General features: G+C 44.4%; 3 protein-coding genes across 5 annotated transcripts; 2 read left to right on the plus strand and 1 right to left on the minus strand.

Annotated features, from left to right (window-relative positions):
* Positions 1-118: 118 nt before the first annotated feature.
* LOC139351662 (uncharacterized) lies at positions 119-4634 on the minus strand. Its single transcript, XM_070993649.1, has 6 exons — positions 4604-4634; positions 2948-3211; positions 2616-2864; positions 2406-2519; positions 723-794; positions 119-171 (listed from the first exon to the last, which is right to left on the minus strand). Exons 1-6 carry the CDS (start codon positions 4632-4634, stop codon positions 119-121), a joined length of 783 nt encoding a protein of 260 aa, XP_070849750.1.
* A 981-nt stretch (positions 4635-5615) lies between these two features.
* LOC139351147 (myelin-oligodendrocyte glycoprotein-like) lies at positions 5616-9381 on the plus strand. Of its 3 annotated transcripts, XR_011603561.1 has the most exons (6): positions 5616-5791; positions 6851-7228; positions 7313-7405; positions 7523-7617; positions 7716-7894; positions 7998-9381. XR_011603561.1 is itself a non-coding variant. In XM_070992883.1 (5 exons), the coding sequence occupies exons 1-5, from the start codon at positions 5704-5706 to the stop codon at positions 7758-7760; spliced, it is 699 nt and encodes a 232-aa protein (XP_070848984.1). In that variant the 5' UTR covers positions 5654-5703; the 3' UTR covers positions 7761-8060. The 3 variants fall into 3 exon arrangements, 2 of the variants coding, with proteins under 2 accessions (XP_070848984.1, XP_070848983.1); XM_070992883.1 differs by having other exon boundaries at positions 5654-5791; positions 7716-8060; XM_070992882.1 differs by lacking the exon at positions 7998-9381 and having other exon boundaries at positions 5670-5791; positions 7523-7842.
* A 5487-nt stretch (positions 9382-14868) lies between these two features.
* On the plus strand, positions 14869-18436 carry LOC139351745 (Fc receptor-like protein 5). The gene is made up of 6 exons (XM_070993750.1): positions 14869-14973; positions 15337-15378; positions 17119-17382; positions 17539-17787; positions 18128-18259; positions 18381-18436. Exons 1-6 carry the CDS (start codon positions 14943-14945, stop codon positions 18434-18436), a joined length of 774 nt encoding a protein of 257 aa, XP_070849851.1. The 5' UTR covers positions 14869-14942.
* The last annotated feature ends 950 nt before the right edge of the window (positions 18437-19386 follow it).

The raw sequence follows: 19386 nt of genomic DNA on the forward strand, positions 1-19386 counted from the left end.
GCCACGCTGCAGAGGAAAATACACTTTAATCTCTTCTGTGTCCCAAACAGCAGCTGGAACACTTCATGTGCTTCATCCACAAAATCTGAATATTTACACATCAGCGGAGGCGTTTCTGTCAGGTGTTCCCTGGTTTCACTGTTGAGTAGAAGGTCAGCGAAGCTTCCACGTCTGCGGAGGAAGGACACAAACACACCATGAAGCACGAGGACGGGTGGACAAAATAACAGAAACACCACTCTGCTCAGCACAACTGAACACATGCAGATTTTACAGCCAAGAGAAGGATTCTTGCTTTGTTTTCTTTTTATCTTCCATCTAATCGTCCAGCCTGTGTTTGCTCGGTATCCAAGGCTCACACCCCGTCTGCAGCTCGTCAGCAGTAAAAATAGAAAGTGTGTCAGTGGCCCAATAGTAATTCAATGACTCACAGTTTCAGGTGGAGCTGCGAGAGCTGCTGTGGTTACTGTAACTATGTGAGGACCAATAAGAGAAGGGCAAGGGGGCGGGACTTCTGTCTCCATGTGTGTTTGTTGAAAACAAACACACATGGCCCAGAGAGGCTTTATGTAACAGCAGAAATGGTTCAGTGTGAGCAGCTGAGAGGCAGAGGTGTGAGTTTGACAGATCTCCCTTCTCTTTGCACGTCTGTCACTCAGCTGCTGGTGGCGATTTTGGGATGGAGGTCTGTCACAGCGTGTTTGAGCGAGCTGCTGCTTTACCTCTGACCCTCTGCGGCTGCACTTCCTGTGTGATGATGACGTCAGTGTACGAGATGTCGGGGTCGACTTTACCTGCAACACAACACGTCCCCGTGACACACACATCAAATCCACACATTCAGTGTGACAGAGCAGAAACGCTGCAGTGTGTATGTGTGCTTAGAAGATGCCAACGGTGAGAGTGTGCTTCTGATTCCAGCTGTGAGGAGCAGCATCAGGCCGCGTCTCTGCGTATAAAAGCCTTTTAATCTGTGGCCGTCAACTGGCTGAACGGAAAGCAGTCAGATAGCTTCACTTCTGTCCGTCAGAGCTGTCTCATTAAAGCCTTTTCTGCTGAGCTCATGAAGTCCACGAACAACACAAGGACGAAAAAACGCCTCGTTAACTCATCACCCGGGTCAGAGAGGAGTATCCTTTAGTGCATTAGAAAGATACTTGAAGTACACAGTACACTTTGACTATTTGGGTTTGATTTGAAGTATGTTTGACAAATACTTTTAAAAAGTGTACTTTTAAATAGATGTCAACAAGTTCTGCTTAGATGTAGTAAAAAGGAACCAATTCTGCAGTACTTGAAGTGGTATTTTAAAAAGTGTACTTCGTTGTAAGTCTATTATAAATTTTACTTTTAAGAAGTGTTCTAGATTACAAATTCTTTTAATAGTCACATTTCATCATTTTCAGATGCTTTGTAACACACTGTTAGCATGTTTAATTAAAGTGTACTTTATTTTCACTTCATTTCAAGTATATTTCAGTATATTTCCAACAGATTCGCATTATAATACAACTGTTCTGCAAGTGTGTTTTGAATTCTGATGAACCCTGATTTTGTGTACTTCGGTACACTTAAAGTTTAGAAAAAGTTATTCAGCAACACTTCAAGTATACTCAAGTATTTCTCAAATGGTACTCAAGGACTAATTGAGCACACTCAAGCATACCTGAAGGTGACAAAAATAACACAAATTGCACTTAGTACATTCTTTAAACACTATCATTTCAGTATAATACTTTTCAGTGAGTGGTCATTATAAAGGATGTATTAATCTTTTTCTGCATGATCATATTCTACAACTACCTCAGTAACCTCCTAATTACTTAATTAATAACCTAACCCCCAGAAAAAGACAGCAGTAAGTGCTTTATTAATAAAGAGCCAACATGTTACTGATAAGCATGTTAATCGGCTGCTCGTTAAAGGTGAGTGTCTCTGTCGGCCTCTGACCTGTATTCAACACGGCACGCTTCCCTTTCAAGTTTGGTTAACACGTTCTGACATGCTGAAACATGTTTGACGACCGTTATTCCGCAGTGACGTCGTAAAATACAAAAGCTTGTTCTGCTCTGTTTGAAATGAAGAGCCAGGCCCGACAGAGCTCAGAGTCTGTTTGTTTTAGCTTTAACGTTTCAGTGGAGACGCTGCCAGGTCTGGATGGACCCGATGACCTCAACAGACTGAACCCTGCATGTCGGCACATTCAGGTCTTTAGATCCAAGTTTCGCTCTGCCGTCGCTGAAACGACTCAAACTACAGCCGAACATGACAGAAAAGTGCAGCTTCACGGACGACTGATTTATTCATGCCGCCGTTTCAAGAGCGAACTTCCACAGTCGGCACATTCTCTGCACTGAAGCAGCAGTTTGCAAAATGTCAGTGTCTCGATGTGAAAGCAGGCTGACCTTTGTGGCTCCTCCAGAGGCACAGCAGCATGAGCAAGACCAGAGAGAGGCATGCGACCACCACAGGAAGCAGAATGTGTCTGAGGGAGGAGTTGGGCGGAGGAGGACGCCCTGCTTCAAAACAGAAACACCACAGCTTGGCCTCAATGTCGCAAAACAACAAGCTCAGTGTGCACGGCGGGCAGGCTTTGTGCTTCTGGTTCCTCTCACCTCTGACGGCCAGCCAGCTGTCCGGTGACCGTCCTGCTTCAGAGACGTTACACATGTAGAGTCCTTCATCAGAGGCAGAGACGCTGTGGATGGTCATGATCCCCGCAGAGCTGCTGCCGATGAGGAGGCCATCTTTGTAGAAATCTGCTGTGAGGTTGGAGGAGGAAGTCCTGCTGGTTGTGCAGCGCAGAGTGACGGCGTCCCCCTCCATCACAGGATGGACAGGACTCTCCAGGATCACCGAGCCTCCTGACAGACAGATCATGCATCAGTGTCATGTATGTGTGTGTGATGGACAGCTGTATGGAGCTGTTTTCATCCATGAAACCCACCGGTCACAGTGATGTTAGCGGCGTCGCTGCACCCCCCTGCTGCAGACTCACACCAGTACACTCCAGTGTCCAGTGGGTAGAGGGGCTCGATGAGGCAGCGGGATTTGTCTGCTCCATCCCTGAATGTGGAGCACTCTTTGTTCGTGTGCTTGGACGTGTTCTTCTTAAGCCTCCAGTCTGAAGAGGTCCCCTGCTGCCCACAGCTCAGAGAGACAGACTCGTACTGGAAGAACTGGGATCTGTTGGGAAGGACTCTCAGAGCGGCTGCAACGCACAAACAGAGCAAACGGGAAAGTACTCACTGTGCATTGTATTCAGTGAAAGATCAGAAGCTTCAATCAGCCTGTTCTTAACACTCGTTTTAGCCGAGTTACGTTAAAATAGTCGATTTACTGAGCTTCGTTACATTACAACAGGTTAGTTTTGTGACATTTTTTTTTCAGCCTCCATCCATCCATCCATTATCTATACCGCCTATCCCTTTCGGGGTTGCGGGGGGCTGGAGCCTATCCCAGCTACAATGGGCGAGAGGCGGGGTACACCCTGAACCGGTCGCCAGCCGATTGCAGGGCCTTTTTTTCAGCCTTTACACACGATTTTTTTAAGTTTATATTTTTTCTTTTTCTCTTGTATAAAACATTTTTCTGTCTTCTAATTCAGTGCCAGGAATGTGCTTGCTAATTAGCAATAGCATTAGCAAAGGTTAGCTTAAACACTGGGTTTGCACCTGTAGCTTACTTTGTCCCTCACTGAGGCTCTGGGTTTTTTAAATGTTTAACATGCACCAGCGGGCACAGAGGAGGATTATTCAACTTTAAACAACGTGTTCATCAACAAATTCATTGTTGTGGTAGAATTCTCTTCACTGTAGAAAACAAGTTGATTTCGTTTGATAAAGTGAACCTTGAAAATCATGAGTGGGTAGCACTTTACCTGCTGAGATGAGTTCAGTTTGCATTAAGCCGTGAACACAAAGTGAGAAGATGAAGCTTTAAGGTGAAATCAACATCTGCAGCTGCACAGCGTCACAAGCAAACAAGAGCAAACACACAGAAGAAGAAGCTGCTGCCAGTGTGAACCACAGCAAGAGAAAGTGACATGTGTAAAAATAAAGCTGCAGCTCATACGGCCGAGAAGAGAAGGTGACAGAGTGTTCATGTGGGCCGTAATGAGAGCTAAGATGACCTGTGTTTAACACAACGAAGTATTGCAGTGTGGGCAGTAACTGCCCGGGTTGCATAAGATCATTTCTGGTGATTCCTGGTGCATCAAGAACAAGAACAGCTCAGTTAAATTTTGATTTATTTGTCCTTCTGCACGGAAAACTGCTTCCAGCGTCCGTCCTCGTCTCACACGAACACTCAGATCAAACTGGACAGACACCAGCAGTTCATGTGCCAGAAGTCTTTTAAGTATTGAATTAAACTGTTTTTTTTTTTTTTTAAATCATTTGTTGTAAAATACATTTGTAACTTGGTTCCAGAGTAATACTAATGTGTGAATAATCTTCATCTTTTATCGTCTGAGATCATGTCTAAAAATGCACCATCTGAATCCTGTGTGTCAGAGTTTTCAGGAGGCGGATGAGAACATGAACACGACTCAGAAACACGGCTGCAGCTTATGTTTCAGAGCTAAAACTCCTTCAGTACTCACCAATGACGGCGCACAGTGTCGTTACGTCCATGCTGCTCGGCTGCAGGTACAAACTGTGTCATCTCTAAGATCAGGATGTTAGTTACGGAGGCCACAGTTTCCTGCTGTAATCGCTTCATCTTTCACGCCTCCAATGGCTGACCTTTGTGATCCTGGCCTTTTTTTATTATTTCATCTTAGTAACGCAACTATTTAAATCTGCATCACAACAGACTCAGAAAATGTGTGATTTTCGGATGCCAAAGTTCAGCTGAGTCAGCGCTGAGTCAGATGTTTATCAGCTTATCAATAATGACAAAGCAGATTTTTTTTCTGTGCTTTGACACATGAAATACCAGAACTTTCCACCTTCAGTGTCATTTTAAATGACAGCTTGTGGAGTTTATCAGGAGTCTCCTCGGGAATTCAGGATGTGATGCTTCGACAGATAAAAAGAAACAAACAGACAAACAGACAGTAAAGCTCCATCCTACAATTATACAATCAGAAATGACATCTACAAAAGTTTTATTCATGAAAAAAGTTTTTGTTTCACCACAAGGAAATTTCTTGGGGGTTTTTTGTTTGATTGTTTTGGTTTTTGTGTTTTGTTTTGTTTTTTGTTACTGAAGTGTTTCAATTTGTAATTTGAGTGAAAAACCAGCTGCTGATACCTTAACAGTGATAATTATTTATAATGATATTCAATTAAATCATGTTTTGGTTTGTAAAAAGTATAATGTAGGAACTATTTTTAGCTGATAATTAGTTCGAAGTAAATCCACATTATTAGGGAGTCATTTTCCAGGTACGTCTGAGATTTCAAAGTAATTAAAATGGAGATTAAGAGAAGGTGATGTGTTAAGTAAAACGCGTTACACCTCTAATAAATAAAGTTTTATTTAAACAGACACTGAGAAATACGGAAGCCTGTGAAGGAAATACCTCGAATTCTCCAGGGCGTGTTGGAACATGCATGAGTCATGCCTGTCACATGAATATTGACGTCACCATGACGCATGCTCCGTCTGTTGGCCATAAACTATGGGTGACACGAGTTCCAGCAGCAGTCGCGAGCTCCCAGCAGACGGCAGGTCTCTGCCGGACGGACGGTTGGCTTTATGGTTCACGTGTGGGACTTCGTGCTCGGTGTGATTTTTCCACTCTGGACATTAACTTGGAGTACGGTGGCCGGTACGTTCAATGAAGGTAAGATCACTTTATTTCAATTATATTCGCCAGTTAGTGCTTCATCTGTTTATTTAGTCCAGATGTTCACCGTTGTCTTACGTCAGTGAAGGAAACTGTGTCCAGACATGTTCTGATAGTTCTCATCGTCCATAACCCGCAACGAGAGGCGAAGTCAGTCGTTCTTTAACGTTTTAACCACACTGACAGATGTGTCTACCCGGTACTTCAGTGCCGTTACATAACTTAACGTGACAAGCAGCTGGCGGTAAAGGTGGACTAAATGAACCCGCTCTGTTGTCTTACGTAAACCTGGTCCTAACTTTAAAGTCGGTCTTTGTTAAAACATCACGCCGGTTGTACCAAACTAGCCTGCGCGTCATCTTAACGGGGTCTCCGTTAGCTTCCATGCTAATGCCTCGTCACGTGCGTTGCCAGGATACGCTGTAAGCAAACTTCCCGCCGGCTCGCGGGATGGCAGCTCGCTGTAAAAAAAACAAAAATTGAAAGGACACGGAAAGAAGTGAAGAACTGATTCTGCTCCTCTTCTCACAAGCTTTCACCACAGCGTGCCGTCCACTGATGGAGGACACTTCGTTTTAGTTGAGCTGCCTTAGGGGACACCCTCTCTTCTGGGTTTTTTTGGTCTGTATCGATTTGAGCGAACAGTAGATGTGTCAGTCCAGACATTTGAATAAGTCAGTGATGGTGTGGACTCTCCTGAGACGTGGGTTTCAGGGAGGGGGCTGTCCTGTTCTTGTGTTTTACATGAGTTTACTGACTCGTTGGACCACCTGCTCGCGGTATCGGTCTTCAGTGTTTTCACTTCCAGATTTGAGGATGGGGACTGAGCTGTGGTGGACACGTGTCCAACACCATCGTTTTATGTGGGCCTGTAGTTGAAATTAGCTGATCGCCCCCCCAAACCCAAACATTTGTCAGTTTTTGCCGTCGGCCTCGGGCGGTTGGTTCTGGAATCTGATGTGAATTTCCAGGAAAGTTGGTTAGAAGTAAAATAATAGTTGATATAATATTGCTGCTATTGTTTTCAGGGTTAAAAACTCTCCCTTCATTTTCCAGGTCAGCCTCGTGTCGTTGGGGCATTCCAGCCAATCATTGCTGTTGTGGGTGATGATGTCATCCTGCCATGCCACCTGGAGCCCCCATTAAACATGGAGGAGACGACAGTCGAGTGGTCCAAGCCCGATCTCAAGCCCGACCCCTCCGATCGCCTCAGTCGGGTCGAGTACGTGCACCTTCGCAGGAGCTGGGACGACATCTCCGACATGCAGATGCAAGCGTACGTCGGGAGGACAGAACTGTTTCCAGACCAGCTGAAATACGGAAACATATCACTCAAGATCACGAATGTGACGCTGGCAGATGGAGGCAGATACAAATGCCACGTCCCAAAGTTACAAAGCCAAGTGAAGGAGTCAATAGTGGAACTTGTTGTTGGTGAGTACATTTCTCTAGATGCTTCATGACTGTTTGGTTTTAATGACTGTGTTGTGAATCGTTGCCAATTTTCTGTCGTTCCAGAAACAAACTCTGTTAAAACGTGGACAACAGGAACGACACTGCATCCCGAAAACCTCCAAACTCCAGATCCAAGAAAGGAGACGAATGTTAAAGGTGAGGAAACAGTCCAGCTCGCTGAGGAGGAGAGAAAAAGTCTTAACATGGACAATTTTAACGTCTGATATACTTCTGTTTGTGATCATTCTCTCTGTTTGCTCGTCCCCACGTCAGGTGGTCGCTCACATCTGGTCTTACTGATTCCAGCTTTCCTCTTTGTCTTATCAATCATCGTATTTTTACTGCGACACAACTGGAAACGACACAACGTGAGTAAGACGCAAACTCAGCCTCTCGTAGCTTCATACCGGCCTCTTTTTGAGAGACAGCGCACTGATTATGAAACTTCTGTTAACTGTCCCTCCAGCCTCTGAAGTATGATGACGCCCTGTGCAAACCACTTCCAGCCTAAGTTCCTTGCTCAAGGACACGTCGGTAGTTGATGTTAACGGGGACGAGAACGTTCCATCGCAGCCACAAGCGACCACCTGCATCAACAGGACTGAGATCCCATGATGGATCCAGATTACCGTGAGAACATAGACTGTAAGTCTGATTTGAGCATGAACTTTGACCCCCGCTGATGACTGGCGTGGTGAGTTTGAGGTGTGAGCTAACGTGCTGTTCTTTGTGTTTTCCTCATCCACAGCTCACCTGAAGCTCTTTGACGTGGCTGCATCAAACAGGCTGATCTGGAATCTGACCGTCTTGGAAAAAGACAGCTTTAAAAGCAGCGTCTCTCAGCTCGTGATGAGCAGGGTCCTTCACACTTTTGTCTGTTTAGAGAAAGTCGCTGAACTCTTTGAACCCAAACCTTTTGCTCTTCCTTGGACTCGTACTCGTCCTCATCTCCCCAAAGGACCATTGTGTGAGTGACCAAAGGAAATATATAATTTGCAAATGCACTTTTTTTTAGGCTTGCTCACTGTAGTAGGCTACACGTCAGAGTCTGTTAGCGACATAAGCTAAACTTTGCCTCGGCACGCAAAAATAACAAAACATACCTCAATTTACAAAACATGCCAATATCATTTGAATAAATGAGCAAATAAGTTAGCTAGCTAAGCATGATCAGAATTACTACTGGCTTACTACTTGCTCTGAAATGTACTGTAGTTCTTCATGTATGCAGGTAAAGTACTATTATTATTATTTACAAAGGATATATGGACATAAACATTTTGTACCTCTAAAGCTGTAACTTTTGAAAATGATGCTAGCTTGTCATGCTAGTGACTTCCTGTTTACACAGTTGGTTGCTCTTGATTGGACAGATGTTTCCTAGCAACCACTGTAGATGTTTCTGAAGTCTTACCTGCAGTCTACAGTTGTATATTCAGTTTTTATGGTGCAGCCTGATTGACTTTTTATTTCCCACATTGACTGAACTTGAGGCCACACTGAAGGTGTACTCAGGTAAAACACAAAGTCAAGCTGTGGTTGGCTGACATGTTCAGAGTTGAATTCTCTTTATAAGGGAGACATTGTTCAGTTTAGGTGCTCTCCACTCTCTTAACATCAACTGGAAGTCCCTTTGAGCAAGGCACCTTTCCCACACCAGAGTTTACTTCATATATGCAAGTGTTACATTGTTCTTTTACTGGACAAATTGTGTCAATTTAAGTGTTTTTCTTTGATCTTGAAGATCAAAATATCTGATGCAACTCAGATCTTTTTCTCAGTTTTACCTCATGTTGTGCTCAATGAATAACGTTCTCAAACACATTCTGTTTTATTTTATTAGAATTTATTTATGTTATATATGAAGATTTATACACATTTTTGCACTATTCCCAAAGTATGTTACATAAAAAAAGCCTCTGTTAAATGAATAAAGTGGGTACAACTCAAATAAATCCCATTATCAAACCTCTGTGTTGCCTTCAGTGTCTGCTTCCTCTTTGCGTTACAGTTCAGCGTGAAGCTCTGCAGAGAGATTATAATCTGACCTCATTGGATCAGATGAACATAACTTTCACAGCTCTTCTGTTTCAGTCAACATCAACCATCAGCTGACCTCAGCCTGATGTTGCCAGATGTTTGAGTTTACCTCTTAGTAGTAGATAATCTGATTCAAGTTCTCTTAAAGTGACTGATTTACATCCTGGACTCTGTGAGCATCTGCTGCTGTTTCCTGGTCTCTGGCTCTCTCTAGTGTTGTACAAGTGACACTAGCAATCTGAAGGAATGAACACAGAGCATGTCAAAGATGTTCTCTTTCTGTAGATGTGGAAATGCCTCATGGAGGCGCTGAAGGGTCACCACAGTCTGTAGGTCAACATGAACATCTGTACTGAAGGTCAATCCATCCGAAGCTCGTTGAGGCGTTCCAGTCTGGACCAAAGAACATCCTCCCTGAATTCATCTGGACCACAGCAAAGCGAGTGTCTGTTTACTGGGCGAGTTTGACCTCCGACCTTCAGTAATGTGACCACAGTCATTCCTGATTTTCTCTCCGGCACTCTTCAGCCTTTTGTTTAAGACGACTGACGTCCATTTCCAAATGCTGCATCCTTTCCTGCAGACGTGACACTTGCTCCTGAAGGTTGTTGATGTCGCTCTGCAGCTGTTGCAGCTCCAGACCATCAATCTCATCTGAAATCCAGTATTTGTGGGGTATCATATTAGTCTAAGTGTAATATACTGTAGTAAGCAGGCAAGCACACTGACGTAGGACAGATACAGTTAAAAGATGTTAATTACCCATGCTGGTAGTCTCTGTCTGCTGAAATGTCTCTCCAGGTGATGCTTTAGAGACGGGAAGAAAGAGGCATTTTCAATATGGACAGATGCTTTAAGCACACTGTTAAAACCTGTCATACAGCTAAATGACTCACCTCGTATGTACATCAGAATGCTTAATAACAGAGCGAGAATAACCATCCCGAACACTGCGAGCAATCCAATCACTGCAGACTTCGACTTTTTCAGTGAAACAACTTCCTTGTAGATATCTGAAAAATCCAGAGGCTGATTAGGTGGATGTGTGGAAACTTGCTCATTAATCCAGTTAGAGCAGTTTATATCTTACACTGGGATGTGAATCGGTTTTGCCCATTTTAAATTAAACACTGCAAAAAATGATTAATAGTAACTTATGTTTAACGATGAACATTAAACATGTCTGTGTGCATGGAGCTGGAGTCAGGATGAGCTTAGCCTAGCTTAGCATAAACGCTGGTAGCAGGGGTCAACAGCTAGCTTGGCTCAGTCCAGAGTTCAAAAATACACCTTTGCCTCTAAATCTGACTCTTTCCATTAACTCATACATGGACAGAAATGCAAAGACAATCCTTTGTGGTTTTGGGGGAGTGGCAAACTGGAATTTCTTGATAAAATCCAGCTGAGGGCATTCAGTGTTCAGAGCTTCTATCATGAGTCTAATCATGAAATAAATGAAAGAAAACTTGCAGGGTATAGTATAATTTTTCTCCCTGGACTGCCTGGTGTCCTGCTGCTGAACTGCACAGGTGTAACTGTCGTTGGCGGCCATCTCCACTATGATTCTGCTGTACACAGAGTAGAGTCCATCATGCTCTGTGTGGCTGTAGTCACGAGGGTTGATGCTTTGTCCCTCCCCGTCCCTCCACTCCATCTCAGGCTTTGGGTACCAGTTCTTAGCATCACACTTAAGAACTAGTTTTGTGTCTTCAGTGCTCTCAGGAGAGATTTCTGGCTCAGAAACAGCACCAATGACTGAGGAAGAGAAACCAATTAGAAAATTATGTAATATGTGATGATTCTCATTCATCCAGGGCATGGTTCTTCTAAGTGCTTCCAAAGGCAACTGGACTTGCCTGTAGTTCTAGAAGGTGTTTCGCATCTCATCCAAAAGGCTTCTTCAGTTCGAACTGGCTGATTTGAAGTCTCAGCTGTTCATCCTCTTGCAGGACCTATCAACACCTTGACTCATGTGACCCTAACGACTCACATGACGCTGGGCAGAGCTATGTTCCTGCAAGAGGATCTGTGCCTGAGACTTCCAATCAGCCAGTTAGAACTGAAGGAGCCTTTTGGTCTTCTAGAACCACAAGCAAGTCCAGTTGCCTTTGGAAGCACTTTGGAAGCACTGTGTCATAATTTGTTGATCTAATCAAACACCTTTCTAGCAGAGAAACTGTAGAGACATTCTGATTCTGGCTTACCAAGTTCGACTTGGATGGAAGTTTCCGACTCTGCTGGAACCACTCTGCACTTGTATGTCCCTTTATCAGAGAGCTGAAGGCGTCTCAGTTTTGGAGACATATTGCCGTTCTCGAGGTCCTGTTGGAACAAACTCGTCCTTTGTTGGAAGGATGCGTTTTGCTCATCGAACAACAACCGCCCTTCACGGAAGACATGGACATAACTAGGGTTCAGGTCCGATCTTGTCCACTCTACCGTCTTCTCAGTGACACTCTCTGCAGGTCGTAGGCGGCATGGCAGGATGACATCCTCGCCCACCAATCCTACAACTGGCTCCAGTGATCCAATTAACTGAGGCTCACCTGGAAAGAGTGCATGAATAAGTGAACAGTCATTTCCTCAACATCAGCTGTTCTCAAGGTTAAAGGGATTAATGCTGCCATAGCTGTATTCTAGCAAGTTAGTATTTCAACTTGGATCCTTTTTATTACTCATCGTTAGTGATTGATCAAAGTTATTGTGTTGGGGAGTGACCTTTTTCAGCTTTTGAGGGGAGGCATTCCAGAAAAGACTCATGACTCAGTTCACCTTCCTGCCAAAAGAGGAAGCGTGAACGTACAATTGATACTTCTATTTGTGTAAAATATCCAAACTTACTCAACTTCTGATTCACTTGAACACATTTACAGACTAGTGTCAAAGCTTAAGCTTGTGGTGAATTTACATGATCTCTTCAACACTTAGGGTGAATCCCATTTCTCTTTTCTACCCCTACCCCTTAGCCCTACCCCTTGTCCCTTGCCCCTTGAAACGGAGTGCCAAGGGGTAGGGCCGAAAGTCAACCCCTCCGAATTGGGACACCCCTTCGACAATCGCGTACGTCATCAGTAGTCGCCGCTGCCTCTTACGTAGGCAGATGCGACAAGCTAATGCTACCGTCACATTCGATTTGTGTATGACATTCCTGCATGTTGTATCCCATAACGCTGTCAATGTAACTGAATACCAGCAGCGAGGTTGCCAAAGTTATTATTGATAACGTTATCACTGCAGATTATCAGGCTGCCCACAGAGCACCGCTAGTGGCATTCAGGCTGGCAACGGTAACACGTAACTGAAGCCTTGACTACTATCCATTTTTTTCGGGTTTTTTTTTTACGAGGAAAATGACCACTACACATTGAAACAACGTTAAAATAGACAATAAAGTGGTTTTCCTACATTTTAAAACTTCGTTCATGGAGAAAATACCGGTCTTGTGAGGCATTTTGAGAAATCTGTCGTACCCCTCCGTTTGGAGGGGTACCTAGCCCTACCACTTCCCCCTACCCCTCCGTCATAATGGGAATTGGGACACCCCTACCCCTCCACGTGAACGCGCAAAACGGAGGGGTAGGGCCAAGGGGGAGGGCCAAGGGGTGAAATGGGATTCAGCCTTTGAATCCTGCATATGTTTGCACAGCCCATATAATAAATTGAAATAGTTATGCCGGTTACACCAGAGACAGTACTATCACTTCTGGTAACTGAGGTTTGCTGGTTTTGAAGGACCAAACCAGCACAACACTTATAAACTCCATGTGCTGTAGAGGAAACACAGGGCAGCAGGCACAGTTTGAAAGGTTTCTCTTGAACCATTCCCTAAAGCTAAAAGGTTTTATAGATGCTTATAGGTCAAAGGTGGAGGACAGAATGCAGATTTGTAGAAAATCCGTCAAATATTCCTATAATGGATGTGGCCAAGCCAACATTAGAGCGATCTAAATACAAAAAATCCCCTGAAGTTCTCCTGAGTGACTCATACTGTACATCCAGCACAACAAACCGCTCGGATGAACTTCTATTATAAAACATATGATTTTCTATTTGTAAAAAGGGCAGAAAAGGAGCAGAAAATCGGAAGGATAAATACGCAATCACTCGTGCTTACCTTTGATAGCAGAGAGGACGTTTGTGAAGAAGAGGAATTCAGCCAGAGCACATGCTGCCGTCGCCGACATCCTGCTTCTGTCTGCTGTGAAAACAGAGTAATCACAAGTAATGAACCACCAACTCTCACCACTTCCACCTCTGGGAATATCCTCCCATTGACACATCTCTTGTTGTATTTCATCAGCCCATCATGTGGCTGCAGTGTCTGTCAGTGATTTGCAGATTATCAGGTGTGTCAGCGTTGCAGGAGCAGGTTATCGAAGCTGTGCTTTCTAAGGTATGTGAATCACTTCCCTTGTTTCAATGCCAAAATTCTTCTGGATGATTTGAAGTTGAGTAACTGATCTGGCGAACAAAGAAAAAGCTGATGTGGTGGAATCTGACATGCATGCTAAATGCTAAAAAGTGTGTTTAGCTAAAATGAGTGTGAAACCCTCACTCCTTGTAGATTTCAAAGGCAAAACGTTTAACAGAAGCTGTGGCCAGCTTGGTTTAATGTCAGTTTCTATGGACTCCAGTGGAGGTCGACTGGCTTTAAGCTTTTTCTGCTTTGCCAACTCAGTGGTCCATCCACTGAGGTTTAAACCAACCACTGAGATTGTAGCATATCTGCCTCCAGGGAGTCTGTCTGTCTGCCAAGATGTCTAAAATGATTCAGGACTGTCGAGATATCAGGCTTGCATGCAAGAAATTACAGTGGAGCAGGTTGGGCCAGTTTTTCAAAGTCTTTCCAGGACACTTGCAGCATAGTTATGACAAAGATGTACCACAAAGAAGGCTGTGGTTGACACATGAAACATGAGATAACACACAGACAGCACAACACTCATGTCTGCAGAGCTGTATGGTTAAGAAGTAATAATACAGCCATTCGAAGAAAATAAAAACAGATTCCAGCACAGAATTAAAGAAAAACGCTAAACTCTAAAAGTGAAAGGCTTATTGTTACATCTGATAAGTTACCAGCAGCAACGTGCAACAGCAAGTCCCAGGAATCCGTCTTTGCACATTTCACCTCAACAATCCAACAGACGAGTCCAGAATAAGAAAAACTGTCAGTGAGTTTAATTAAAGACGTCAAACTCTGAATTTGCTGCTCAGTTTTCATCACCGTTGTCAGAAAACACATTACAAAAAGCATTACTCTCCCCCACACAGAGAAACCACCTCAGCTGTACATGTGTTTTAAATGCAGACGAGGCCAAGAAGACAGTTTGTCCGGAGACGCCACCGTGAGGGTCACGAGCTCCTCTTAGTGGAGCAATAAACAGATTTCTGGTGGCTTTTCTCATTGCTGTGCAGCAGGTGGAACGTCTGTGCTACATCATCTTGCAGGACTGACCTAACTTTCAGTCAGTGATGCTTTGGCTTCACAAAGCGAGAAGCTGGTAGGATGAGTTGCTGCGTTGTAAACTGAATTACAGAAACAGGAAGCAGAAGCTCACGCCTCAAGGTGGACTGTTTGCACTCCTACACAGAGGATGTGGTGAGTAGCACTCGAGCAGGTCAGTCGTGTTCTCATCAGCAGCGAGGCAGGATGAAGGTCTCTGTGTTACAGCTCAGCCTCTGTGAGTAACTATGTCTCTGTCTGTCTGTCTGTCTGTCTGTCTGTCTGTCTGTCTGTCTGTCTGTCTGTCTGTCCGTCCGTCCGTCCGTCCGTCCGTCCGTCCGTCTGTCTCTCTGTCTGCCTGTCTGTCTGTCTGTCTGTCTGTCTGTCTGTCTGTCCATCTGTCCGTCTGTCTGTCTGTCTGTCTGTCTGTCTGTCTGTCTGTCTGTCTGTCTGTCTGTCTGTCTGTCTGTCCATCTGTCCGTCCGTCTGTCTCTCCATCTGTCCGTCTGTGCTTTGACTTACAGTCTGTCTCACAGAAAGCCTCGTTGATATTGAAGAAAACCCTGAATCATCTCTTCTTCTGCTCTCTGCTGTTTTTCAGGTGTTTTTTATACACTTGTCTTATCTGATGCCAAAAATGAAGGTAATGAGTTCTTCATGTGCAGATATGATTCACGTCTCACCTGGTTGCATTTCTGCTCTTCACGTGGAGATCTTGAAAGGGAGAATGATGACTTTTATCGAGATTGCAGAAGATTGCTGACGTGTCTTTATGTTTTATCTCCAGTCTTTATGCGAATTACTCCGAGCAGATCTCAGTTCTTTCAGTATGAAGACGTCTCTCTGAGCTGCGAGGTCTCAGCCGGACGTGGTCGGGTGAAGAGGAACAGAACCAGCAGAAAAAATGAGTCCTGCCCGCACAGCTGGGGAATCCTGATCGGCTCCACCTGCACCATTAGCGCATTGTACCCCTCAGATACTGGAGTCTACTGGTGTGAGTCCAGTTCAGGAGAACAAAGCCAGACTGTGCACATCTCTGTTACAGGTATGGACTGATAATGAAGGCCAGTGAAAAGCCTCAAAACGCTTAGGATTACATACTCGTGCATATAACTTTAGACTGATGGATTTTTTGGCAGGAATGTACGGAAAGCCGACAGAGTCACAATTCATTAAAGCCCTGCATTATAGATCTTGTTTGGTTCGGTTCAAGCAAGCAATTTTTTTTTCTTCGCTTCGTGGAATTCGTTCAGGCCAGTGTGACAGCTGTCAATCAAATTCTGCTGCAGACCAAACAGAAACCACAACTCTGAAAAATGAAGCCAACGAGGAAGTGATGAAAACTGCTGTTGCTTGAAAGGTGTCAGACCCCCACATTAAAATGCCCAACTTCACCACAGAAATAAACATTTATTTATTTAATAAACGTTTACAGCCTGGTACAAAAAATGGTTTTGGTCTCTATACATAATTCTCTCATTCATGACAATTATTAGGGCTGCATGATTATGAGCATGGACGCTTTGAGTGACAGCTAGGTTTCAGCAACCAGGCTTCAATCAGTCTGCTCTACCGATGCTCCACCTCTTTCCCCTTTTTGGATCCACCAGGAGTTTACAGTTTACCAAGATGGCGACGGCTGTCACTGTCAGTGAGCTTCACATTGACTCATCAGAAACATGCATTTAGCATACAGACATGAGAGTGGTGTCAATAATCTCACCTAACTCTCTGCAAAAAAAAAAGAAAAAAAAAAGCAAATGTGCGTATTTCCCAAAATGTCAAATTGTTGCTTTAAAATGGTACACATGGATCCAAGTGTTGGTCAGTTTGATGGTCAGTCCGCCACTTGGTCTATTTGCTGGATTGCCATGAGATTTTGTAGTGACATTCATGTTCCCCTCAGGATGGATTGGAATCACTTCAACACATCATCAGGTCAAAGTTTGAATTTGTTAAAACTCCCGTTATCCTCAGCTATAGCTTGTGTTACAGGCTGATAAGCAAATGCTAGCAGGCTAACATGCTAAACTAAGATGGTGGACACCGCAAACTTTACTAAAAATAAGCATGTTAGCATTGCCATTGTGAGCATGTTAGCAAGCTGTTGTTAGCATTTGGCTAAGGCAAAGTGCAGCCTCACAGAGCTGCTAGCATGGCCGCAGACTCTGCAACTTTTCCCACAAATGGATCTCTTGGTTTGGAAAGCTGAACCAGGCACCTCTCCAATCAGGATCTCCAGAATGCTAGTCAGGAAGTGGGTTGGGCATTTGGGACCAATCAGGGAACCACACTTGGCGTACATACAAAACCTCTGAAAAGGGTCAGTCTCATTGGATGCTGGCTGCTGCCGTAACAGCCACCATCTGTTTGTGTGTTGCAGCCGCTCTGAGAGTCCTTCCCAACAGATCCCAGTTCTTCCAGTACGAGTCTGTCTCTCTGAGCTGTGGGCAGCAGGGGACCTCTTCAGAGTGGAGGCTTAAGAAGAACACGTCCAAGCACACGAACAAAGAGTGCTCCACATTCAGGGATGGAAATCACAAATCCCGCTGGTTCATTGATGCCCTTTACCCATCGGACACTGGAATGTACTGGTGTGAGTCTGCAGCAGGGGGCTGCAGCACCGCCGCTAACATCACTGTGACCGGTGGGTTTCATGGATGAAAACAGCTCCATCCAGCCGACTGAGAGGCTGGACACTTTGGGATTTTTAGCTGGTTTACAGTTTTGTCAAATGCACGAATCAGCGGACAAACAGCAGCACCGTTCACTCAAACTGTCTTTCTGCCTGTCCGTCTCTCAGGAGGCTCGGTGATCCTGGAGAGTCCTGTCCATCCTGTGATGGAGGGGGACGCCGTCACTCTGCACTGCACAACCAGCGGGACTTCCTCCTCCAGCCTCACAGCAGATTTCTACAAAGATGGCCTCCTCATCAGCAGCAGCTCTGCAGGGATCATGACCATCCACAGCGTTTTTGCCTCTGATGAAGGACTCTACATGTGTAACGTCTCTGGAGCCGGACGGTCACCGGACAGCTGGCTGGCCGTCAGAGGTGAGATCATAACTTTCATCTGCCAGCAAACACCTGCTTTATTTTCCTACTGTGGACCACAGAAATGCTCGCTAAAAAAATACAATTCAACAAGCCACTCAGTTGTGAAAGATATAGCAATGTTTGTCCACGATGTCCATTGTTTCCTCCCTTTCGTCAGGCGTCCACAGCCCTATGCCTGCTTCTGGTTTGCAAATCTCAGCTTGATGTCTGATTCCACTCTGTAAAAAAATCAAGAGGCTGAAAGTCAAATCTGAGGTTCTACTGAATACACGTATAGATGTCATTTCAAACAGTGAAATAAACCTCAATAATCTCCTTCCAGTTTCAGATCCAGCAGGTCCAGATGCTCCTGCTGCTCATGAAGCTCCTGTGATGTCCCTCTCCAGGCTGTTATATCATGTCGTCGTAGCATCTCCTTACCTGCTGTCCACCATCATACTAGGTCTCATATACAGAGACAACAGAAGAGGTGAGAGCTGCATTTGTCCATGTTCGGGTCAGTTTGCGTGCTCATACTTTCTATTTTTGTCTAATTTGCTCATTGCTCTTCTTCTCTTCTTTCTTTTTTGTGCGTCTTCTTCACGTTGCAGCGCCTCACAGAGTTGCAGAGGACAGAAGCCACGATGTCATCATGCAGTTGGACTAAATGAGACCACTTGATATTGATTATATATGTTTATGTATGTCTGTATTACATGTATGTGTTAGTGCATGTGTTATTCGGTGTGAGAGAACTTTACACACACAGAGATAAGTAAATAAATGTAACCTGGACACAAGTTTTAACTGCTGAAATGGACTTCACCTCCTTGAAATGAAGTGTCCTATTTCACAGCTGTTTTTGAACGCACCATTCAAATAAAGCCCCCCACCCCACCCCACCCCTCCCCCCGAGCTGTCCGTGGTGCTGAAAAGCGCGTTGGCTCTGTTTGTCCTCGCTTTCTCTGTTCCCTCTAGTCAGATGTTCCGTCTCGAGCTCTCGCGTTTGATCACGTGATCATGTTATTTCAGGTATTCGTCTTTAAAAAAGCAGCACGAGTGTCTAGATCGCGGGGAGGCTCGTGCGTGGCGGAGGACGACGCGTTAACGTCACATAGAAGGTGACGCCCCGTGCCTGCCGAAGATCGTTTGTGTCTGACAGAAGACGAAGACGAAGAAGAAATCAGCTCACCGTTTACTTCTAGCTACCCTCTGTCAATTTTAATTTTCAGGGTAACTTTAGAGGTTTTAACAAAAATATTTAGAATATAAAATATAATAATATTAATAATAATAATAATAATCCACTTTACTGAAGCAAAACTATGTAAGTCTCAAAAGCGAAAGATTAATGTGTTTGCTGCATTTTACCAGAGGCTGCTTTAATCTACAGCAATGCATCATTTTCTATAAGATCATCCTATGTTTGCAGCGTGGCCGTCCTGTGAGGAGGAGAAGCTATCGGACAAAAGTAGTGGTGTAAAAAGCACAATATTTGGCTCTGAGATGTAGTGGATAGAAGTAAAAGTAGCATACAATTGAAGTAAAGAACAAGTACATCGAAGCTGTACTTAAAAAAAAAAAACTGAGTAGCTTTTACTGCCGTGGGTGATCCAT

Source organism: Chaetodon trifascialis, chromosome 23 (genome assembly GCF_039877785.1).
Source record: "Chaetodon trifascialis isolate fChaTrf1 chromosome 23, fChaTrf1.hap1, whole genome shotgun sequence".
Lineage (NCBI taxonomy): Eukaryota > Metazoa > Chordata > Actinopteri > Chaetodontiformes > Chaetodontidae > Chaetodon > Chaetodon trifascialis.

Excerpts from the sequence above, each read along its gene's own strand:
- LOC139351662 (XM_070993649.1), bottom strand. The coding sequence starts at position 4,634 with ATGGACGTAACGACACTGTGCGCCGTCATTG. Across the intron at positions 2,865-2,947 it reads CGCTAACATCACTGTGACCG|GAGGCTCGGTGATCCTGGAG; the intron begins GTGGGTTTCATG and ends TCTGTCTGTCAG. Across the intron at positions 795-2,405 it reads CCTCTGGAGGAGCCACAAAG|GTAAAGTCGACCCCGACATC; the intron begins GTCAGCCTGCTT and ends GTTGTGTTGCAG.
- LOC139351147 (XM_070992882.1), top strand. The coding sequence starts at position 5,704 with ATGGTTCACGTGTGGGACTTCGTGCTCGGTGTGATTTTTCCACTCTGG. Across the intron at positions 5,792-6,850 it reads GGCCGGTACGTTCAATGAAG|GTCAGCCTCGTGTCGTTGGG; the intron begins GTAAGATCACTT and ends TTCATTTTCCAG. Across the intron at positions 7,229-7,312 it reads AATAGTGGAACTTGTTGTTG|AAACAAACTCTGTTAAAACG; the intron begins GTGAGTACATTT and ends CTGTCGTTCCAG.
- LOC139351745 (XM_070993750.1), top strand. The coding sequence starts at position 14,943 with ATGAAGGTCTCTGTGTTACAGCTCAGCCTCT. Across the intron at positions 14,974-15,336 it reads TGTGTTACAGCTCAGCCTCT|GTGTTTTTTATACACTTGTC; the intron begins GTGAGTAACTAT and ends GCTGTTTTTCAG. Across the intron at positions 15,379-17,118 it reads ATCTGATGCCAAAAATGAAG|CCGCTCTGAGAGTCCTTCCC; the intron begins GTAATGAGTTCT and ends TGTGTGTTGCAG.